Raw genomic sequence first — 23,749 nt, forward strand, 5'->3', positions numbered from 1 at the left:
GAATCAGAATATTCACTGGCAAAATTTTCAAACTGTTTCTAAATAATATGTAAAAAATGTTGTTATCCTAATTCAGGTCCTGGACTTGCCTTCGTTGCATATCCAGAAGCTTTGACAAGGCTTCCAGTTCCCCAGCTGTGGTCTGTACTCTTCTTTCTCATGCTTTTTATCCTAGGACTGGACAGTCAGGTGGGTGTTACTGTGTGTGTGTCTCAAATCACCAAGTTATTTTGGAAAGACTTCATTCACAAGTGATATGTTTATAGCTAATATTGTTTATTGCTAAAATTTGGATGGTGGACAGATACCAAAGTGTAGTACATGTAGTAGAATCCAGGAGAAGACATATGACTAACAATCTACTATTTGATTTGTTGATTAATGATGTAAGAAATTATATGAAGAAAATATTTAGTTGTTCACTGATGATGCAAAACTGGGTGGAGTAATTGTTAATCAAAGTGATCTAGAGATATTGCAGGACGATTTAAACAGGCTGACAATATGGACAAAGAATAATGAATGCCACTTTAATGTGGAAAAACATATGGGTCTACACTTTGAGATGAAAAAAACATTACAAGCTGTGTAAAACATTGATGAAAGGGATAACCTCTGGTTTTTCCCTTCTTACCTTCTACTCTTTTTATAATCTCATCTGGATTAATCTGATAAAATCCTCTCACTAAAATCCTGTCTCTATCATATCACCTCTTTTCCTCCTATCCACTAAACTCTGCAATTCACATTTTTTCAACCTCTCTCCATAGCCAACAGTCCAAAGTCCTGTTGTCTTAGTCACTCACCTCTGGGCCCTCTCCAATGTCTCCACATCACACCGAATACCAGATTTGAGCACAGTAGTCCAAGTGGGGTCTGACCAGTGCTTTATACAGTGCCACAATCACTTCCTTATCCCTACATGTTAGAGTACTTATCATAGCAGCACTACGATGTTCAATCTTTGCAACACTAGCAATATGCGCTCTAAACTTCAGTCTACTGTCAACCATCACAACTAAATCTCTAATCTCATCCACTTCCTGCAGTATGGCACCATCGATATAGTACACAGCCTTATATTTTTGCACTCCAAAATGCAACACCTTGCACTTATTGATATTAAAACTACAACCCCACTCCTTTGTCCAAGTAAAAAGTCTATTCAAATCTTCCTGAAGAGAATTAACATCAACAGTGCTATTTATAATTCTTCCCAACTTTGCATCATCAGCAAACAACTGAAAATCCCCAGTCAGTCCACATGATATATATATATATGTCATTTACAAACAAGTTAAACAGCAGGGGCCCAAGAACAGAACCCTGGGGCATGCCACTGGTTACCCACCTTTTTTAAGACACTGCTCCATCATACACAACTTGCTGGTATCGTTCAGAGAGCCAATCTTTCATCCATCTAACCAATATACTATCTATTCCTATCCTCTGTCACTCTACATGATTTTCCTTTATCTAATACACTTGTTACTGTATAAAATGCAAGTACATTACTAAAACAGGACTTACCCTTTACAAATCCATGATGACCATAATAAAGAATGCTATGTCCATCAACCCAATCCTGTATTCCTAACCAATCTCTCCAACACCTTGACCACAGTTGCAGTTATACAGACTGGTCTATAATTAAAAACTTCCATTCTAGAACCATGTGGAGTGGTACTATTTTGCCTTCTTTCCACTCCTTGGGAACCCTACCCACTGGATGACTTTCATTACCTAACCAGGACAAGGGCATGGCTAACTCTTTTGCACATTCTTTAAAAATACGTCGTGATATGTCATCCATTCCCACAGCCTTATTACCATCTAATGCAATCAACACTTGATACACCACTGATTCTTTCACTTCTAATTATCTTAATACTTGCCTCCCTTCTATATATTGCACCCCATCATTTACACTCATATTATATACACCGATAAATTACTCATTCAATAATTCCACTATATCCTTTGCAACTGTGATTTATGGAATTTCCACCGATGGCCTATTGTTCATGAGGCCTTCTAATTTCATTTCCTTAAAATTTCCCAACATTCCAGAAATCAGAATATGATTCTTGTCAGTTGTCTTCAAACACTTTATAGTATGCTCTCATCCTTTTAAAAACCACATGAACAAACATACATCGATACTATAGTCTAATACAAAGGACCTATAATCTTCATAGTTCTATGTATCTTTGTTGTCTGCCTTATTGCCACAATCCATCATGATGTCTTCCCAATTTTAACAGTGTGAGTTCTTAAGTTCAGGTCCTTGTCACTGTACCATCTCTTCCAGGTTCCTCATATCCTCCAACTCCTTCATAATTTTTCACAACCAACTGTATACTTTACATTCCATCCTTGACTCACTTCTAATTTCAAAACGATACACTTCACAATGTTGAACTGGCAGCTGCACCTCACTTGCCCACTCACACAATCTATTCAGATCCTTTTTAAGGCTGAAACATCTGCTCTTCATAGTTCTCTGCAAATTTGCATTTGCAAATAATTGCATATCTCCACTTAAACCTTTCCCAGTAGTGTTAACATATGTATGATGTAAACAGCTATGTCCCACCTCTAAAAAAAAAAAAAAAAAAAAAAAAAAAAAAATCTGGTGATAACACTGGTGACTGTTCTCTTTTGTGATACTGCTCACCTGTACATAATTTGCTGATACCTATCAGAGTCAGCCTCCTAACCAGTCCTATCATTTCAGTTTAATTACCAACTTGCCATGGTACAAAATCTAAATACAGTTAAGTCAAACTCTAGTAAATACCATTATAATAAACCTGCTAGCTAATCAAATTACTGTTTAGGGATGGAATCTTCTGAAGCCTCTGAATATTTAATTCTGTTCTGGAAAGTTCGCTATTATTATTGTTGTTGCACAGGTATCTCCATGAAGTCAGGAAAACACATCTCGGGAAATTGATTATTAACACAATGGCTATTATATCTTGACTTCAACTCGTACACTGATGAAACAACTGATGTTGCCAATCACCTCTGGCAACCCATTCATCACCCTCCAAACAAAAATTCTAGTCCTTAACACCAGTGGCGGCCGGTGAAAATTTTAAGTGGGGATGCTGCATATACAAAAAAAAAAAAAACACTTTTTTTCCCTAATCAGTAACGAATTTATTAATAAATAAATTTACATATTAAAAATTGCTTTATTAAAAATATATCATCCTAACCACGAACAAACACCAATAATAAAAGTTTCGTATCAATGGCAATGACAAGTGCAAAAGAATATTGGCGTTAGATCGCAGTGCATTTGTTTCGTGTAACAGTAATTGAAAATATATAATTCTTTTCATATTTTCGACAGTGACACTTGTCATAATTCAGCCTTGTATCTATAATAAATAAATAATTATATGTTATTTTAACAAAATAAAATAAGATTTACAAAAAAAAATAGATCATCACAAACACGCACCAATAATAAATGTTTCATATCTCACAGAAATAACGAGCACAGGCATATGATACACTGCCCAAGCGGCAGTGTATCTAATGACGTAACATGCAACGACAGCAAACGAATATCGGTGTTAGATCACAGTGCATTTGTTTCGTGTAACGATAATCGAAAAAATATTATTCTTTTCATATTTTCCAACAGTGACACTCGTCATAATTCAGCCTTGTATCTATAATAAATAAATAATTATATGTTATTTTAACAAAATAAAATAAGATTTACAAAAAATAGTTCACCAGGCACATGCACCAATAATAAACGTTTCATATCTCACAGAAATAAGACACATAAGCTTATTTATTAATGAGCAGTTACAGTTGGGAATGACGTAAGTGCAATGACAAGAGCAAATGAATATCTGCATTAGATCGCAGTGCATTTGTTTCATAATCTAAAGCGTTAATCGAACAATTCCAATTATTAACTATTCAATCAATGTCTAAACATAAGCTGTAACCTTTAACATGTTGTACTGCATTTATATAATGTTGTAAGCATTATTATTTATAAACACAAATAAAATTTAATTTTTTCATTTTTTCCTTGGGGATGCTGCAGTGTTGCAGTGCTTATGTACGGGCCGCCACTGCCTAACACCCTGATACCACACTCTTACACAACTTCCATGAGTGATCCCTTGTTCTCTCCCTTCCTGCCATGTACTGAAAAAAAGTCTTCAGTGTCATTCCTATAAAAACTCCTTTAATAACTTATATTGTTCTATCATATCTCCTCTTTTTTGCCTATCAGCAAGTTTTTAAAGCCCACAGACCTTCAGTCTCTCCTCATAGACTACATTCCATTGATCTCTCACAATCTTTTGTCACACTCCTCTAGATCCATTCCACCACTTCTTCATCCCTATGGAATCTGGGTAACATAATCTGCATGTAGTAGTTCACATGTGGCCTTATTAAGACTTGTAAAGGGAAACAATAACTTCTCCAACCCTGTTTATTAGTGTATTCTTCAACAACCATGTAATCGAATGTGCTGTTTTGGCTACCTTTGCAATATACCCTCTAAAATTCATTCAACTCCTTGTCTACTCCCCCTCCCCTCTAAATCCCTGGCCTCATCAGTTTATTGCAGTTCATTTCCATCAGTATAGTATACAACTTGTGATCTCTTCTTGCCATAGAGCCTCGCCTTAAACTTCGCCACATCAAACTAGTAACCATTTATGTTGCTCAAACTGCTAATCTATTTAAATCATCCTGAAGGATCTGTATATCATCTTCACTTATTATTACTATTCTCAGCTTTGCTTCATGAATAAACAACTGAATATTTCCTGTCAAAATCATTTTCTATATCAATGATGTACTAATGAAACAACAGAGGACCAACTACTGAATCTTGTGGTAGACCTCTAGTTAACTGCCTTCTGGATTCAACTCATCCATAAACCACTCTTTGGTATGTGTCCATCAGCCACCCTCTAAATCCAAATTGTCAGATTCATATCCATTCCATTTACTTCAATTTATGCTTTACGATTCCACATAAAACTCTGAGTTTTATGTGGAATCTTGTCAAATGCTTTTGCAAAGTCCAGCAGTATCACTAAGTAACCATTTTCTTCACCCAACGCCATTGTCACATTATAAAAGTAAGCAAATTACTAAGCAAGGGTAATTTCTGTCATGTTGTACCATCATTTTGTATTTTGGTTTAAGCCAATAAGAATACAATTTGGTCGGCTAAATCCCAAATTGCCAGCCATCCTTGTTCACTCATTATCCAGGTAGATGCCTAACAGGGTGCACCACGAGAAGGTGAGGATTGGACATTAGGTCAGATGTCCTGGTCGGTTCTCCGCATTCCTTTAAAGTCTATGTGGAGATCTCCTCTCAGTTATACAATCTTGACCCTTAAGCACCCCCTTACCCTCAAGCACTCCTTAGAAGATAGAAATATAAGATCTGATAATGTTGGAGTCTTGACAAGTAACAGACTGATTTGGAGGAAAATTGTAGATAGGAAATTAGTAATGATGTAAATTTTTCATCTAGTACTATCATATCCTGTATACACCCCTTGAGGGTACATGGCAGGAATTTGATGATAATGACATACCTTTCACAAAGCCATGTTGCTCTTTATAAAGTATCATTTCCATCTAGTCTTGAATTCTGTATTTTATCAATTTCTCCAATACCTTAACCACCACTCCTGAGATGCTGATTAGCCTATAATTTGCTACTTCTCTTTGGGAGTCTTGTTTATGCAGTGGGACTATTTTGCCCTCTTTCTAGTGCATTAACACCTTCCCAGTACTGGGGCTAAAATTAAACATCATCACCACTTAGATGGTACATCCTTGCAAAATGATCACTCAGTAATTCACCTATTTGGTATGTTTTTGTCACCTCCCAGCTGTCAGACCTTCTTAAACTCATCCTTCCCAAGACGTCATTTGTTGTTTTACTTCCTAAATATTGAAATAATTCTTTAGGATTAATTACTTTTGGCTTCATCATACAGCTTTCTCTCATAATTAGCTTTAGCCTCCCTTGCCATACAAGTCTCTTCTTGCTTACACCTTGTGCTGCGCATGGCTTCACAGGTGATTGGCAACATCAGTTGCATGTTGATTACTTTTATTATTACTATTTTTTTTTATTCCCTTTACAACTTTTTCTTTGTCTTCAAATCCTGCTTATTGATGCTATTCATCCATCTAACTCCTTCCTAGTTGATCCTTCTGTTTATGGGTATACAGTCTGATATACTGCTTTCTTCAAACACCATTTGATCACCTCCATAACCACTTTTTTCTCTCTCTCTCTCTCTCTCTCTCCCCTTTAAATTCTTATGCCATAAATGCTCACTCTTCAGCTTGTCATAATCATCTGCTTTGTAATTCCACATATATCCCTTTTTAACAGAAAATTTTACATGTCTGGCAATCTCCCAGGTTAACATTACATGATCACTTTCCCCTAAGCAGTGGCAGTGTAGCTTAACTGGTTACTGTTAAGACCAGATTCTGCTCTTAAACCTCATGTCCCCTCCATTATATGCTACATTTCATTCTTTTAGTGTCTATCTCATATCAGATAGCCTCAAATGTACTGCTCTCTACATCACTGTCCTCCTCCTGATGTACTTCTACTCTTTCTTTTGGGCTTAGATTCCTCTGCTACCATTAGCAAAATCTCTTCTCCCATTCTGTCCTCTCTGAAGATACTATATCCTTTGCATTCTTTTCTTATGACTATACCATCCTCAGATAATGAAGTTTCACTAATACATATAAATTTTGGCCAAGTTGACCTAACCATTGACAATAACTCCCTGTCCTTATTCCGAATACTTCTGTCTTTAGTGTACATAACCTGAATACCTCCTTCATCCGACAGCCTTGCTTACATCTTGTTATGATTAACCCACTAAAGTTAAAAGAGCTGCATTCAGCATCAGGTGATCACTTTTCCCATTTACTAACCTAGGTTGCCCAGGCCCATGCTTACCTGCACTCTCCAACTAAACATTATAATTTCCCTCACTTTGTGCTTCTGAATTCTAACTAAACAACACTTTCTCAAGACTCCTGACTACAGATCCATTCAAATGCAAGCCATCTACCTTATATAAATCTTTCATTCCATCAAGTTCACTCTACACATCCACAAAATCCACACCATACCTCCTGCACAGTCTACACACTGAATCATCTGTGATCATAGCTCTGTCTTTCTGTTCAGCTTGCTTCTATCATACTGTGGAAATACACTCACTGTAAGATGCATTTACTATAATGAAGTTTGAAGTGGTCTTTGAAGTCAGAGTTATATCTGTGTGTGTGTGTGTGTGTGTACAGTTATCTTTTTCACTTTTTTATAATATAATATATAAATAGAATGCTAAAACATGATCTCTCTTTAAAATCCATGCTGATCATCAGACGTAATACTGATCAGAGATGCCGTGATATCATTTGATGTGGCTATCAACCCAGTTTCGATTCTGATATTCTCCAATACATTAACTGATCTCCATAAACATAAATTGGCTTATAATTCGGACCAACTTATTACCTTCTTTTGTGAACTGTAACAATATTGAAATCCTTTTGTACTCTACCCACTGCAAGATTTTGTTGATCATTGATTGAGTTTATTTTCCCCAAAAATTGTTGAAATAAGTGAAAAATGGTTGGATGAAGATGATATCCTGATGTGAATAGAAATGGAAGGGTACAATGTTTTTTGTGATAGGCAGGAAAATGAGGAAGGAGTAGTGCTACTGATAGACACAAGAGGAATTGTCCACATAACATAGAGATGCTAGAGGGAAAGAGTGGCAATGGTTCTGAAACAGTATGGTGCGAGGTTGAGATTGATACGAAGAGATATTTAGTTGGATGTTACTGTAGGCCAGAGAAAGTGGAGGGTGGGACGAAGAAATCTATAAGCAACTTAAGTTAGTAAACAAAGAAATGTGATCATTATAGGTGATTTTAATTATGGTAATACAGATTGGAAGGAAGAGATAGCATTTGGGAATGATGAAAATAAATTTCTTGAGAAACAACTATTGTAGCAGTAAGTAAAGGGAGGTATGCAAGGATCATTGGTTTTAGATCTGATCATTTCATCAGAGGATGTTATTGCGAGTGGGATGTCGTACTTCCCTCCAGTTGATAAGAATGATTGAAGTGATCATCTGGGTTGTGATTAGCAATTTGAAGACAAGGTTAGCCATTTGTAAGGAAAAGTGTGGAACTACAAGGCTGGTGATTATGAGAAGCTCAGGAGAGCTTGAAGATATAGCATGGAATGAAGAGTTAAGCAGGAGAGAGATAAATGCTGCTTGGGCACTATGTCAATGTGTGAACGTATTCAAAATGCTGAATTGAATACTTGGCCTAAATTTCCCATTCAAGCCAAGAAAAATCCTGGAGAGTTATTTTGATATGTGACAAGAAGAAGAAAGCAGCAGTTTATCAAGATATTTCATCCTCATGAGGAGCTTGAATGAATGTAAAGAGTATGGTGGAGGAGAAACTGATAATAAGTGAATAGGAATAATATGAGGAATTAGTAAACATGGTGCTAATAAGGCAGTAGGACTTGACAACTATCACCCTATGCTTGTCATACTTGATTAACATTAGTAATGCAATAAGGAAAGTTCCAAATCCTAGCACTCATCAATGATGAGTGCTAGGATTTAAAATTGGGTTGATAATAGCAGTATTCTCTATTATGTTCAGCATGGATTTGTTAAAGGGAGGTCATGTTTTAGCATTCTGCTTTGTACTACAAAGTAAATTCACTGGATAAAGGAGATGTATATATACAGTGGTATAATTTTCGATTTTCAAAGGCCTTTGAGAGATTGTCATACAACAAGCTGGTAACTAAATAGAAATAGTTTGGACAGGCTTAACCGATACATCTGTATGTAGGCGATGCAAAGTTATGAAGAACTATAAGAAGTAGAGCAGATATTGTGGCTTTACAAGAGCATATGAATGAGCTGCATGAGTGACAAGCGAGTGTAGCTATCAGTTGAATGTTGCAACTGACAGCTACATTCTGCTGATAGTTACTCATCATAGTGAGAGTCTTTAGACTCCACCATGGTTCTGACAATGATGATGATAACGAATTCAAATTGAAAAAGCCTGTGAAATGCTAATCATATATCTGAACTAACAATGCCAGAAATTCTCCAGAATATGGACGGTGCACATTTTACACACATAAAATGTGCACTTCTAAACTTTACAGACATAAAACTTGAAACTTCTGTTTCAAGTTTTTCAGTAATCTCCTACTCCAGGACTTTAGGTAAAAATTTCAGAATATTCATAATATCAATAATTTCAGCACTTATTTCTGATGTTGATTTGGTCACTACTAATACAGTTTATGATTTAATTAACTGATAGTGATCTCTAGTCATACCCTATGTGGAAAAAGTGTCCAGACACCAGTGCTGTTTAGACAATACTACATTTATTGCAAATTCAATAAGGAGTTAGCCCACCTTTGGCCACAATTACATTGTGCTCTCCTTGGCACACTTTCAATGAGATGCTGGTAAATAGTCACAGGTATATTTTTCCCATTCCTCCTACAAAGCAGTAGTCAGACACAGAAGTTGGATGTATCTTTCTAATCTGATGTTCAAGTTCATTCAAAAGGGCCTCTATAGGATGGAAGTAGAGGCATTGAGCTGGCCACTCCAAATTCTGTACATCTATATCCTCAAACCATATCAAAACGGAGCGTGTTTTATGGCATGGTGCATTGTCATGCAGAAACAAGAATAGCTCGTTTCCATAAAACTGGTAATGTGTAGGCAGTGCAGTGCTGTCTAGAATGTGCCAGTACTTTGTGACATTCATGTTTCCATCTACAACCACCAATGGTCTGAGTCCATACCACAAGAAATATTCCCAGACCATGACACTTCCACCACAAAATCTAACAGGATGACACATACTGGTAGATATTGTTCACCTCCTACAAGGTAATAACCATCAGATTTAAAAAGTGCAGCATGATTTGTCACTCCATACCACTCATTTTCGCTGGTATAATAACACCTCATTGGAAGTCAGTAACAACACTCGTGGCCATGTCTCATGAGTAGATGATATACAGTACAGTATGACGTTTGAGCACGCCTGCAGTTTTAAAGTAATTCTGGCACACGTGATCTATTGCAATGTTCCATTTTTGTTGCAGAATAGGATGTCTGGACAAGTTTTACCACACAGGATAGTTAACTGGACTCTAGCTTTGATGTGTGTGATGATACTTTGGCATACTGTGTGGATTTTAATGTAGCATACTGTGGACTTTAATGTAGCTCTGTGTGTGTGTGTGTGTGTGTGTGTGTGTGTGTGTGTGTGTGTGTGTATATATGTGGGTGTGTGTACTTCAAATGTGTACTTTATTTATGTTAAAGCTATTACTCTAACAGGATTGTTGCCTCCATAATTCACCTAATGAATTACATTTTTGTTTTAATCCTTCTCCCCAAGAATGAGCAAACAAAAATTTCTCTGTGAAGTATCTTCATGACTAGGCCAGTTGTATATAGAGGATCACTACCAACTGATGGCAACCTTTGTTGAGGTCTCATCATTGGGAGCTAGACCTCTTGTTTTCATCCTTTTCTAAGTGTGAGCATACAAAAGTTTTCATGTGAAAGAACTTCCTAACTTGGTTACTTGTATATATAGAAGGTCACTTACATTATGGGAAGGATCATTACCCAGACTGGATTCAACCTTAATATGACTTCTGCATTTATTTAGCTTTCAATCTCCACAGGTCTTGCTTTCCAATGATGAGACCTCAATAAAGGTTAATCTGGCCTCAGTTAACTCTTCTCATAATGTGGATGCTCTGTGCACACACAAAGATGTGTTTTTTTTGTTGTTGTTCACACTTAGGTAAAGGATTAAAACAAAAATATAATTCCTTGTAAAGTATAATTTTCTCTCTAACAACAAGAACAACAACAAAAAAACATGCTGCAATTATCTCTCATTCACAGTACTGTAATAATATGATGATATGATACACCTTTTTGCCACTTGTATATGCCATTTGTATACAGAGGGTCACTACCCACTGAAAGCAACCTTTAGTATTTCTACAAGCTATATTTGTGGAAATACTGAAAGCTGAATTTTGCATTGATTTAATTTTCAGTATTTCCACAAGTATAGCTCTCACTGATGAGATCTCAATATATATATGGGTAGCAACCATCTCTCTATACTAGTAGCGTAGTCATTAAAGTACTTGAACATGCACACTTTTGTTTACCCATGCATATTTACATGCATGAGTAAAGGATTAAAATAAAAATGTAATTTCTTGTGAAATATAATTTACTTCCTCTCTCTCTCTCACACACAGTAATAGACACCAGTTTTCACTCTGTCTTAAACCATGTGGAATCTTGACTGTTCCACTCAGATTTTTATTCTGCTTGAATAAAAATCAAGATAGAGGATGGGATATATTTCTTAGATGATCCACAATGTTAATCTTTATTTTTAAACATGTTTGGGCCCAAGCAGCACACATTAGGTCAGAGTTAGTTGGAAATGTAGATCCAGTGTACTTGTACAACCAGTGCAAAATAGCATGGGATGAAATCATGGAATTGTAGCTGTTTGTGCCTGGTCATACTGTCTATTTCTGTGTGGGTAGGTGTGAGAGAGCGTGGAAGTAAATTATACTTCACGAGAAATTACATTCTTATTTTAATTTTGGATATGTTGGATAAAATGTTTATATATTTTATTCATAAATCTGGAAACATCAGAGATGTGTGTTGTTGTTGATTCCCAAGCAATTCTAGACAAAAACATTATTATTAGCTACAGTTTATATCCTTCTGCATTTTTGTCAGTCAAAAACAGAAGAGAATGCACCTTAATTTTTCTGCATTGTGCCCAGAATTATAGTGAACCCATACATGTGCTGCAGGACCTGATGTCATTCATTATGAGATGATAAAATATCAACCCTCCACTATTTTCTGTGGATCTACCACTCTTATTTGGTCATATAATACTAAGTGAAGAGCGTTTTTCAAAGTCACTGTCTTCCCAACACCAAAGAAAAATATCCAAAACTTACAAACACTTACAGCCCTTTTGTTGTGAATGATGTCAGTTTTCTTTGACATGAAAAACGTAATGGCATAGCATCGAGATATGGTATATTAAAATAATTTTATAATCTTGGTCTCTGAAGGTACCTCCTCATTTAATTAAAATTTTTTTCTGTAGTCTGATGTTCCAAATCAGAGTGGGGACTACCTTATCTCAATTATACTTCCTCTTTTTTTTATTGAAAATTATCTATAGCTAGAGACTTTCCAATCAGAGTGGGCCACTTTATCTTGATCAAACTGCCAGGAAGTGGGCGTTCTCTGGATATGCGTAACACTTTTTAAATGTCAAAATTACCTCAGTAACAAAACACTTCCTTCTATTGTAGACCATGCTCTTTATGTTAACGACTCTACAATTTCCTGTAACTTGAGGGGGGGGGGGTCATTGAAAGGCAACAGTAACAAGCAATTGACTACCTTATTTTTTGCATACTCAGTAATAAGCTTGGGTTTTCAGCAGAAAAAAAAGTATCTGTGTGCACTGTTTCTGACAATGCATCTTCACACTGACCCAGAATTAAGGCTGGAAGAAATTAATTTCACAGTGGCACAAGGTCCTCTGACTTCTTTTTGACCAGAGTATTGCATTCCTTTCACACATCAGCAACTAAGAAGAATGTGTAAGAGAGCAGCACTGAACATCCTTCATACCGTGTCCTCCAAAACATGGAAGTGCAAATTGCAGTATTCCCAATTTTTACATTTTGCACTGTTCAAAGTCTGATTATGGGTTACAAGTATATTCTTCTGCCCTTTGATTGTTACATTCCGTCAAACATTAAGGAATACAAATGCAGTCAACTGTCACTATAGCAAGCTTATAAGGACTGTGGGAATAGTCTGTTATAATGGATAGTTTGCTGATGAATTTCTTTTACAGCAGCATTATGCCTATGGAGTCTGGGTAGAAACTTTTTTTTTTGGTATTTTTTTATAGTGATTAATTTTGCTAGAATGGTTTTGCTATAGTTCAGAGTCAGCTATAGCTACTAGTATATTTTTCACATCACTCATTCTGTATCTTGCCAAAGTGAAACTTTGCTCTTACAGAAGCAATTTTTACTTAAAAATAAAATCCTTGCTTTATCATTTTGTGTGAACTAATTTGTGATGAAATTCTTAGACTTCTCAAGCATAAAGGAAACCTTTTCATATTAAATTCTGTGCTGTTCTTTACCATTATGTATGAACTAGTATTTTTTCCTTCGAGAAGTCAATACAGCACACATTAAACTGCCAGTCACTCATTTGGTATGAAGATCAAAGAAATAATTCCAGATAATATCTATACACAACATGATAGTCTTCTTTATCTTGGAAGGTTCATTAAGCTTTTGGCATAGCTTTTCCATACCAAAGAAAACTGATACCAATATACTCCACCACTGCCTTTTACTGTGCGAACTTAAGGACTCCCTCTTTATCAGTCACCCAGCATATCTTTATTGCACACAGGGCAGGATAATCTGATTTCCTACCAGTGTATACAAACAGTTTGAAATCTTAGTTGTCTCCTGATCACACTGTCCTCAATCAGATCCTATTTAAATGCAGCAACTATACTGCTGAATTGTATACCATACAGCTTGCTCTACACAAAAGAAACTGCTATCGAAGATGTTATGTTTTATGTAGATTTACTGAATTCATTACAGGCCATATATTCTCTTTTTTACAATCTACATCCATTATTCTGTACTATAAAAACAATTATTCTATCAAATAAAGATGTTTAACCTGGATGTTCAGTTGAAGCTGCTAAGTTAGCCCATACCTTCTACAATTACTGCTTGTCAGTTCCCTATATAGACTATAAGACAGCCAGTAAAAGAAAAATTAATGCATCAGTGTCAGTTCATGGCAGCAAGATATTATGAATAAATGATATATGATCGATCCTAATCTATATAGGAGCCACAGAGAGAAAGCTGTTCTTGTTGGGCTCCACCTAGGTCACAGTCTGCTTATGTATTTTATTATTGAGGGTTCATAATGCACCTGTGTGTGATCACTGTAATACTTGTTTAACCTTATGTCATGTTCTGGTGGAGTTTTATCAGATTCAGAAAAAAATTAAACTTTTAAACAAAGAATTAATTTGTATTGTCACATCTGATGAGAAATTTATCTTATACCTGTATACTGCTTTGGTCATCTTTTTTTTTCTTTGTTTCCTTACATGTAAGATGTCATTTACTTGCTTATTTATCTATTTATTTTTACCTCATATACTGCTGTAACTTTTGGCATGGTGCAACATGGTCTAAATTATCCTTGCATCAGTAAAATACAAACTAGTTCAACCATCTTATTAGTTTGTTTTCAGTGTAGCTAAGTTTATTTGTGAAGTTTTAAGACTTGCAAAGCAATAGTGTTTTATATTATATGCATTTTACATATTTCTATATTATATTTTATACAGTTTTTTTAATATTGCAGTTTGCTTTAATGGAGTGTGTTCTTACCAGTATTTGTGATGAAATTCCTCGACTTCGGAAGCACAAAGGAAAGCTTTGTATTGGATTCTGTGCTGTTCTTTTCCTCCTTGGACTTCCATGTGTCACACGGGTAATAATCACTAATTCAATTCTAAAGAACGTTCTTTCTTTCCCTTTTCATTCTAGTTAATGTTAAACTCTTTTCTTTTTTTTTTTTTTAAATTACAGGAAATGTACAAAGTCCAATAAAAAGTAACGAAATTGATTTATTATAGAGTATGTGGTGATGGATCATTTGTAGCTGTTAGGCTATATTCATGCTTGGATTCTTCAGTAGCGAAGTTATTTTGATAGTGTTAGTATGTGAATAAAATAATTGCTTTATTCAGGTCATGAGTGACAAATAACTGACACAGAGAGCCAGTATCAAATTTTTAGCAAAACTTCGTAAGATTTTTTAAATGAGCATATACTTTATCTACACTTTTTCATAACCATGCTTTCAAGTTCCATAAAGATGACTGTAAAGATCTAACTGATAATAAAAAATCTCACTGATGAAGGGTTCTGACAAAGAAAGATCATCATAGTTATAAAATATCCACCTTGTTCGTTAGACCTGTCTTTTTTTTTTTACCCTCCAAATTAAAAATCTGCTTCAGTGGATCACACTTTAACTGTATCATACATATCTTAAAATATCTTTTAAAATTAAACATAATTTCTATTGTTTTGAAAGATGCAAGAAATGTCCAATTTATGTGATTATAAATAATTTTCCATTTATAAATATTTATTCGAGCAGTCACATTACTTATTTTTGGACTGTGAAATCAATTTGTATTTTTTGGTTATATGTAATTCAAATATTTTAAAAAGTATATATTTTTAGGGTGGGCAGTATGTACTGGACATAATGGACAAATTTGGTGGAAGTTTATCTCTTGTATTTATAGCAGTAGGAGAAAGTATTGCAATTTCTTGGCTCTATGGTAAGTTAACTTATAAAATCTATGAAGCAAAATATCCTCAGTTTTGTCATGACAGTACATGTGTGTTTGATAAAACAAAACATTGTGTTTTGCTTTGCATATAAAACATGATATAAAGTTCTTCAGTTATGCATGATCTTTGAAACTAGGGATTATGGTTATTTCTTTAATTTTAATAACCAAATCTACTGTTCTTTATCTTTTGGTGTTTTACTAAAATGGTGAATACCTCAATTCTACCACCTTTATGCAGTGGCACTATCTTACTCTCCTTCTGTGCTCCAGGAATTGCTGGAGTCATTATAGATCTCAAAGATTAATTTTTGAGTCAGCAATGGCTTTGAAGAATTCTCTCCACCTTAACAAATATGGTTGCATTAATTTGCCAAAAATTTGGGAGACGGTTATCCTAAGAAAAACTCCTGGATAGCTGTTTTTTTTTTTTTTTTTTTCCCATTAGTGGGCACCAAAAAATAGGACTTTAGATCTTTTGTCTTTTGCAATTATATTGTTTCACTCACTCACTGTCGCGTATACAAGTGTGTTGTGCTCTGATGATGCTGAGTTGAAAATCAGCGAAATATAAGCGTTAATAAAACATCTTTGTGATAAAAGTGTGTGTGTGGTGGTGTTAATACCGTGAAAAATAAGTCAAGGATAGTCTTCCTTAAACATTGCAGGGATAACAAAGTCATTCCCAGTTGTGTAAAATTGAAATGCCAGTTTCATTCAAACAATATGCTCTGCATTTACAAGTGCACTAGCTTTACCCTACTATGGGAACAAATTAGCACAAAAAATGCTTGTTGACAATGCTTGCCGACACAACAGGAGCTCTCCACCATACTGAATGCTAACCTTTGACAATCCTTTTAAACATCTTGAACATATCAGCTAGCAAGGAATTTAAAAAAGGAAAAATTCAGCATATCAAAAAAGTTCAGCAACCTCAAAAGGTTACCAATGTCTCCAAGACCACTATCCTTGAAGCAGATGTCATCAGCACCCTCAGTCATGGCCAAAACTTCGCCATCGTGTCCAGACATGTACTGACCAAAGATTTCATGATCCAAATTAAGTGTGGAATCTACAATCTTCCTGCCAGTGAGGTCAACAAAATTAGACTTGACATACCCAGTGTGCAGTCACAACCTCCTAAAAGAGAATATAAAGCTTTTCTACATCTCAGAAATAACAAACAAAAAAAAATCTTGAAAACAGATAAGGGCAATGCTACTGTTATTCTAAACTATACAGATTATAATAAAAAAATGACCATCCTTCTTAAAGACCAGTCCACTTGCTGCCAACTACATTGACTCCAAATACACACACCTACAAACATTTAGCCAAAGTGCTTCCTCATACTACAAGCAATACCTCATCACACACACAAAACAAAACTCAGCCAGTCCAGTATCCTGTCATGTCAGGTGTCTTCTCCCTCCAGGAGATTGACTACCATGTGTCTCTGCCATGTCCTATTCTGCGCCTCTCTACTGCATTCCTCATATGAGAGATAGGTCCAGTCTTCTATATTTTTCATCCACTCCAGTCTTTGTCTTTCTCTTTCCCTCAACAGTTTCTTCGAGAAGTGTCCTTTGTAGGCAATTATGTCTCAAAATATGTCCAAAATATCTGACTTTTTTCTTTTTAATTTCTTTCATCAGGCTCCTGTTTATGCCTGCCATCTCTAGTACTTCTTCATTTGTCTTTTTGTCTTTCCATGAGTCCAGTATACAAGACCTCATGCTCCTCAACTTTATACAGTCAAGTAGACATCGAAACTAACCATTTGACCTAGTGATTAGCTTCAATGTCTCCTCCTTATTCACCAATGTCCCACTTAAGGACACCTTGGCTCTTAATCCAAGCAGAATTTATTCCCGATATCTCCATCCTGTTTCAGTTCATTATGAACTCAGGCTATTTAGTTTGGCAGTCTACAAAAAATAGAGAGATCAACCATGGACTCCCCTCTTTCCACCCCTTGGCTAACTTTTTTTATGCTGACATTTGAAAAGAATCCCTAAATCCCCCCCCCCCCCCCTAAACCCACCATTTGGCTAAGTATGTGGACAATGTGTTTGCAATTTGGTCACATGACCTTGGACACCTTAAACACTCTCCTATCCCATTTGAATAGCCAATCTTCAAGGATCCAATTCACAACAGAAATATAGAAAGTAACAACAGTTGCCCTTCCTAGACACCCTAGTTGCAAGACAATCAAATGAATTTCTGACTTTCACTGTTTACAGAACCCCCCCCCCCCACACACACACAGGAAATACATCCATCAGCAGTCACATTACTCCCTCCTCCCAACAATATGGAACTATGAAAACTTTAGTCTGCTAGGCAAAAATAATTTGCTCAGAATAACACTACACTCACCCACTTAGAAAGCACTTTTTTGGCCAGTGGCTATACTTTCCACCAGATAAAAAAGAATTCTAACACAACGTTCCCCCCCCCTCCAAATATAGATTACAGCAAATCCATCATCATCCTTTATGCTTGTGGCATCTCAGAAAAGGTGACCAAGACCTTAAAAAAGCACAGTCTTGTGACTACTTATAAATTGCACAGAGAGAGCTAGCAATCCTTATCTGCTTCCCCCCCCCCCCAAAGACCAACTATGACCAGTGGATTTAGCTGGAGTGTACCAGCTATCCTGCAGCTGCAACCATTCATACAATGGCCAAACAGGCAGGATAGCCAATATCTGTTTATCAGAACACCAGGACTACATTTGTTTCTACCACTATGGCTGCTCAGTATTAGCAGATCATGCCTGGATACCTGGCACAGGATACAGTGGATCCTGTACAAATTTAAATTTGAAAGGATTTTCCTCGAATCTACCAACTATTCCAACCTAAACAAATGTGGTTGCGTCAAACTGCCTCTCATATGAGAAACCCTCATCTGCAGACATTCAGCCCAATATCCAAGAACACCCAACCAAAGCCAATAGGTGGTGTAATTATTGGACTTTAGGCCAGCCTCTATCTTTCCTGTTCCATCTTTGTTACTGAAGTGTGCCTGCGTGCACGTGTTTGATACCAATGTATTAATCCCTGAAGATGCCAATTTAACTTGAAGATATAAGAAGTAATAATTAAAATATTTAGTTATTATCTAGTTTATGTTTTCAGTTTCCTGAAACAGCATGATACATAAGAATCAACATATTTTATTTATTTTATGTTGCTCCCACCATTGAAAGATTGCTACACTATAGTATATTTTGTACTATACTAAGGTGGGCTAAGGATTTTCCCCCCCTATTTTTATCAGTTTTATGTATTTTTGAATTAATTTTTACATAGTCTGGAAACCCTGCTCTAGAGACCAAATATGGAATTTTTTCAATCACTTCAGACTTCCAATAAGCGGGAAGTCTAAATACCAGTAAGGCTTTCATTAAACAGATAGTTAATGTCACAGTCAGTTCCACAGCTGCCTGCCCTACCTTACTGACATTTAGTATAATCAGTATCAAAATACATCCTCTTCGTTAATTTCAATCACTTCACCACTCATTATCCCTCTAGGAACAAAGTCTCTTTTGCCAAGATGAAACACTGTAATGATAAATAACTCAACTATGTCATATGACTTGCTAACCTAAGTTGCATCTCCAACCAGCAAAGTAATTCATCCACAATCATTTTCCCTCTTACTGGCCACATAAAAAAAAAAATGAATTGTCCTTGGATTGTAAGGACAATTCTAATTTTTCTCTACTTGCTATACTAGTCATCTTTGTAACCTTATATCCTAATGAAACTGTTCTCAACTTTTCTACAAACCTTCCATAATCTCTTTTGCTTCTGCAGTTTCCATTTAATTTCTCTAGTCATCCATTTGACTCTGAATCACTATCTTTTTCACTCGTGGTATGCAATCTGCCATTGCTGACAAGTTTTTAAGTATCTCACATATATGCAGGGCTGTCGCCAGATTAGATCATGCCCTGAGGCAAACAATTAAATATCGCTCCTGATGGATTATAAGAAAATCTTCAATTGCTATTTTGTTTTTATTACAAGAGAAACATTAATGCAAAACGATTACATAATAATATTAATTAAATGTTTGCTCTACAGGGATAATGTACAATAAAACTGTTCTTAAGCTCTTCTAAATTTAAATTATAAGCTATGTCTGCCTCTCGATATAGTTGCTAGACCAACCAATCTTTCTTGGGTCATTGCTGTTCGCAAATTATTTTTTATCAGCTTAAGCTTGAAAAAACTTCTTTCTGCACTTGCTACACTAACAAGAATCAGCTAACAATTCCTGTTAGCACAGCAAGTGAACAAGCACCCTTATTAAGCCGCGCTGTGAGGCAGGCTGCCTCTATGCTACACCTTGTCGATGGTACTGCATGTATGACTAACCTTTCATCCATTGTGCTGCTCCAAACTAGTTTCTAAGTAGTATGATTGCCTGCTTTATAATTTCACATAATTCCTTCAATTTTGATACTTCTACATGCCTATTTGTTTTCCAAATCAGGATTATTTCAATATAGGAATGCAGAACAGCAATCAAACAATAACAGAAAAATTCTAAAAAGTGGCACCTTACTGGCTAATGTAACACAATTAAAACAGTAAACATTTCCTTAATTCAATATACTGTGTATATTAGTGTGTGTGTCTTTCCTATCTTCCATAAAGGGGTATAGACGTAAATCATTTGATTTGTTTAAGTTAGGACAATGGTTTATGTTTATCACCTCTATGAAGATAGGAAAGATTAGCAGATTTCAAAATTACAAACATGTGCATATATATATATATTATTTATTTAATTTTTAGTTAGGTAAATATTGACCTTGTGGTGGTGCTTTTTAGAATATTCTGTTATTGTTTGATTACTGTTCTGTACTGAAGATTACTATGAAACATAGGTGACAATACTGCTACTTTAACTGCATGGTTTTGTGGACATGAACATGACCACAAACCATGTACTGGCCTCCACAGAGCCCTGATCTGAACCCTATGGAACATCTGTGAAATGAACTGGAGCATCAGATGAGGTCCGATGATGTAGTCAGTCCTGGACCTCATTACATGCTTACAGGAAGAATAGTCAAAAATTCCCATTGATCATTGTCTTACGCTTGTGGAAAGTATGCCCTCTAGGATTGCTGCACTTATCACAGCAAAAGGAGGTTCAACATCTTATTAAGGGTTTTGTTCCTCGCACTATGCTGTTTGTTGACTTCTTTCCACACAGTGCATGGTAATATATGCAAACCTGGGTCAACACGTTAGATTCCAGACCACTGTTTTATAGCGAATTTCATCATATAACGAATCAGTGCTTGTTTGCTTTTTCCACTTGTAGATGCACGTATTATTTTAATAACGTTTTTAAGCAGTCATATGTGCATAAATAAAGCATTAATTTATGACAGTTATGCAAACAAAAAATGTACAATAATTTTTCCAAATTTAAAAATTTGAACAGCTTGGCTTAAGGGAACACCAACCAACTTTGTCATCAATCTATACCATTAAAAGTTTTTCCAATTCAGCAATAAAATTCTTATGTTTACAGATAACTGTAATTTTGAATAGTGTAGTACTCTTAACTTCACTAAGGACTTCACTTCATCATATAGCAAATCACTGCCTTTTATCCCCCTTTAGACACACACATGACTGCTTAATAAAGTTTTTAAGCAGTCATATGTGTGTCTAAATGACATAATTTATCGAAAGTCAGGAAGGTAAATCATGTAAGAGCTAGATGAATGAGTAGTATTAAGCATAAAGTGAGGTGCTTAAGGGTCAAAGCTGAATATCTGAGATGAGACCTCCACATGGCCTTTTCAGGAATGCAGAAAACTGACCAGGGCTTCTGACTTGATGTCCAATCATCACCTTCTCGTGGTGCACCCTGTTGGGTATCTACCTGGATACTGAATGAACAAGGACAGTCTGGAAATTTGGGATTTAGCTGACCAAATTGTATTCTTATTGACTTAAACCATATCTCAAAATGATGGTACAACATGATGGAATTATATGCCATCTGGGGGTGTTGCCTGGTTAAACATAGCCGTTATTTTTTCATGACAGAACCAGGGCGAAACGTGAAAGATCAGCTACTGCAGCAAATCTCAGCTCAACATCAATAGAGTTTAAAATGGTTCTATCAACATAAGAAACATCAATGAAAAGGAATAACAGAAGAACTAGATGAGTACCAGATCAACATAATAGGCATGACTGAAACAAAGAAGGCAAAAACTAGTAAGATCTTTCTAAGCAACAAATACAAAATGCTATATTCAGGCAAAGAATAGAGATCAGGGAAGAGAGAGTAGTTACAGTATTCAACACTAAATTTGAGGGTAATCTTCTTGAATGGAAGGCAATATCAAGTACAATGAGACTTATTTGTGATTATCCACAGAATGTTCCACTAAGGAAGAAGTAGAGGAATTTTTTGAAGTATTAAAGAAGTCACCTGACACAACAATAAAAGGAAGAGTTGGTCCTTGGCGATGATCTAAACAGCAGAGCAGGAAATGAATACTAGACATATAAAAATGTTTTGGGAAAATTTGGGGAAAAGAGCAAAGCTAATAATAATAAGCCTGCCAGATTTCTACTCAGAACATGTACTAGTTATTACTAATACCATGTTCTTCCAACATAAAAATGTGCACAAATCCACCATGGAAAGAAGATCCAAGGAATAAGAAAAGTCTTACTGACATGGGTTTAGCTTTGGTACACCCATGTCAGTAAGACTTTCAAAAAAAGAATTTCAGTAAGACTTTCAAAGAAATTCAAAAAAAGAATTTCAAACTCTGCAAGAGATTAAAAGCAACAACAGAATAATAATTACCAAAGCAAATAAGGGAAATGCCACTGGGGTTTTAACACGGTCGCTGCCACACTCCTCGGGCATAGTTTGTTATTGCACGACAAGCAATTTCACTTCTTCAAGGTCAGTATGAGTAATCTCGTTGCCAGCAGTAATCGACGTACAAGTATATTCGTAGTTGGCTTGTGAGGCTCATATACCAACTATGAGCATACACACTTTCGCTGCTACTCCGCATGCCAAGCACTTTCACTTCTTCAAGGTCAGTACCAGTAATCTCGTTGCCAGCAGTAAGTGTCATATGAGTATATTCGTATTTGGCTTGTGAGGCTCATATACCAACTACAAGTATACTCGTAGTTGGCAGCGAATGTGTTAAACCAATCCGATTACTCAGGTAAGCTTGCCTCTTTACTACTAGATCATTTTACCTACCTAGACCATGATCCCATCAGCACACAAATCAGAATACTACTCCATAAATGCCTTAAAAAGGATACCTCTTGGCCTGTGGAAGTTACAAACAGACTAAAACATAACTGTAACTCCCCCCCCCACACACACACACATACCCAAAACCCAAATATGTGGACTACCAGAAATCCATAAACAGAATGTGTCGTTACGTCCAAATGTGGGGCCCACTTTAAAGCAAGTATAAAAAATCCCACACTTCAACATGCTGATATAATGGTCAGTTTTGATGTCTCCTCCTTATTCACCACTGTCTCACTCAAAGATACCTTAGACCTCATCCAAGTCATATTCCTCCTGATATCTCAACCCTATTTCAGTTCACCATCAACTCAGGCTATTTTGTTTTGCAACGAAAATTCTACAAACAGATAGAAGGGACCTCCATGGGTTCTCCACTCTCTCCACCCCTGCCCAACTTCTTTATGGAGACCTTTGAAGAAAGCCTTAAACTCTGTCCCAGATAAACCCACTCTGGTTACACTCTGTGGATGATGTGTTCTCCATTTGGCTACATGGCCTGGATACACTTCACAATTTCTTAATACACCTAAACAATCAACACCGCAGGATCCAGTTTACCTAGGAAATGGAAAACAAGGACAGTCTCCCATTCCTAGATATTCTAATTACATGCCAGCCTGATGGATCCTTGGCATTCTCCATTTACAAAAAACCTACACCTGCAGATGGATAACAGTCACCCCACCCCCTCCCAACAATATGGGATTATAAAAACCCTATATAACAGGGCAAAATTAATCTGTTCAGATAACAGTGCCCTAACTACTGAAGTTGCCTATATCTTTAACACT

The 23,749-nt window shown here is 36.1% G+C and overlaps 1 protein-coding gene across 1 annotated transcript in view; it reads left to right on the top strand.

Annotated features, from left to right (window-relative positions):
- LOC150095360 (sodium- and chloride-dependent glycine transporter 2-like) overlaps nt 1-23,749 on the top strand; it is an 89,831-nt gene that overhangs the window by 15,476 nt on the left and 50,606 nt on the right. Inside the window, exons 2-4 of the mRNA XM_090410271.1 lie at nt 77-189; nt 14,612-14,740; nt 15,503-15,602. Of these exons, the coding sequence (XP_090266397.1) occupies nt 77-189; nt 14,612-14,740; nt 15,503-15,602 (342 nt within the window). The remainder of the gene's footprint in view (nt 1-76; nt 190-14,611; nt 14,741-15,502; nt 15,603-23,749) is intronic.

This window comes from Typopeltis vanoorti, chromosome 20, assembly GCF_054136105.1.
Source record: "Typopeltis vanoorti isolate ZY-2024b chromosome 20, IOZ_Tvanoo_1.0, whole genome shotgun sequence".
NCBI lineage: Eukaryota > Metazoa > Arthropoda > Arachnida > Uropygi > Thelyphonidae > Typopeltis > Typopeltis vanoorti.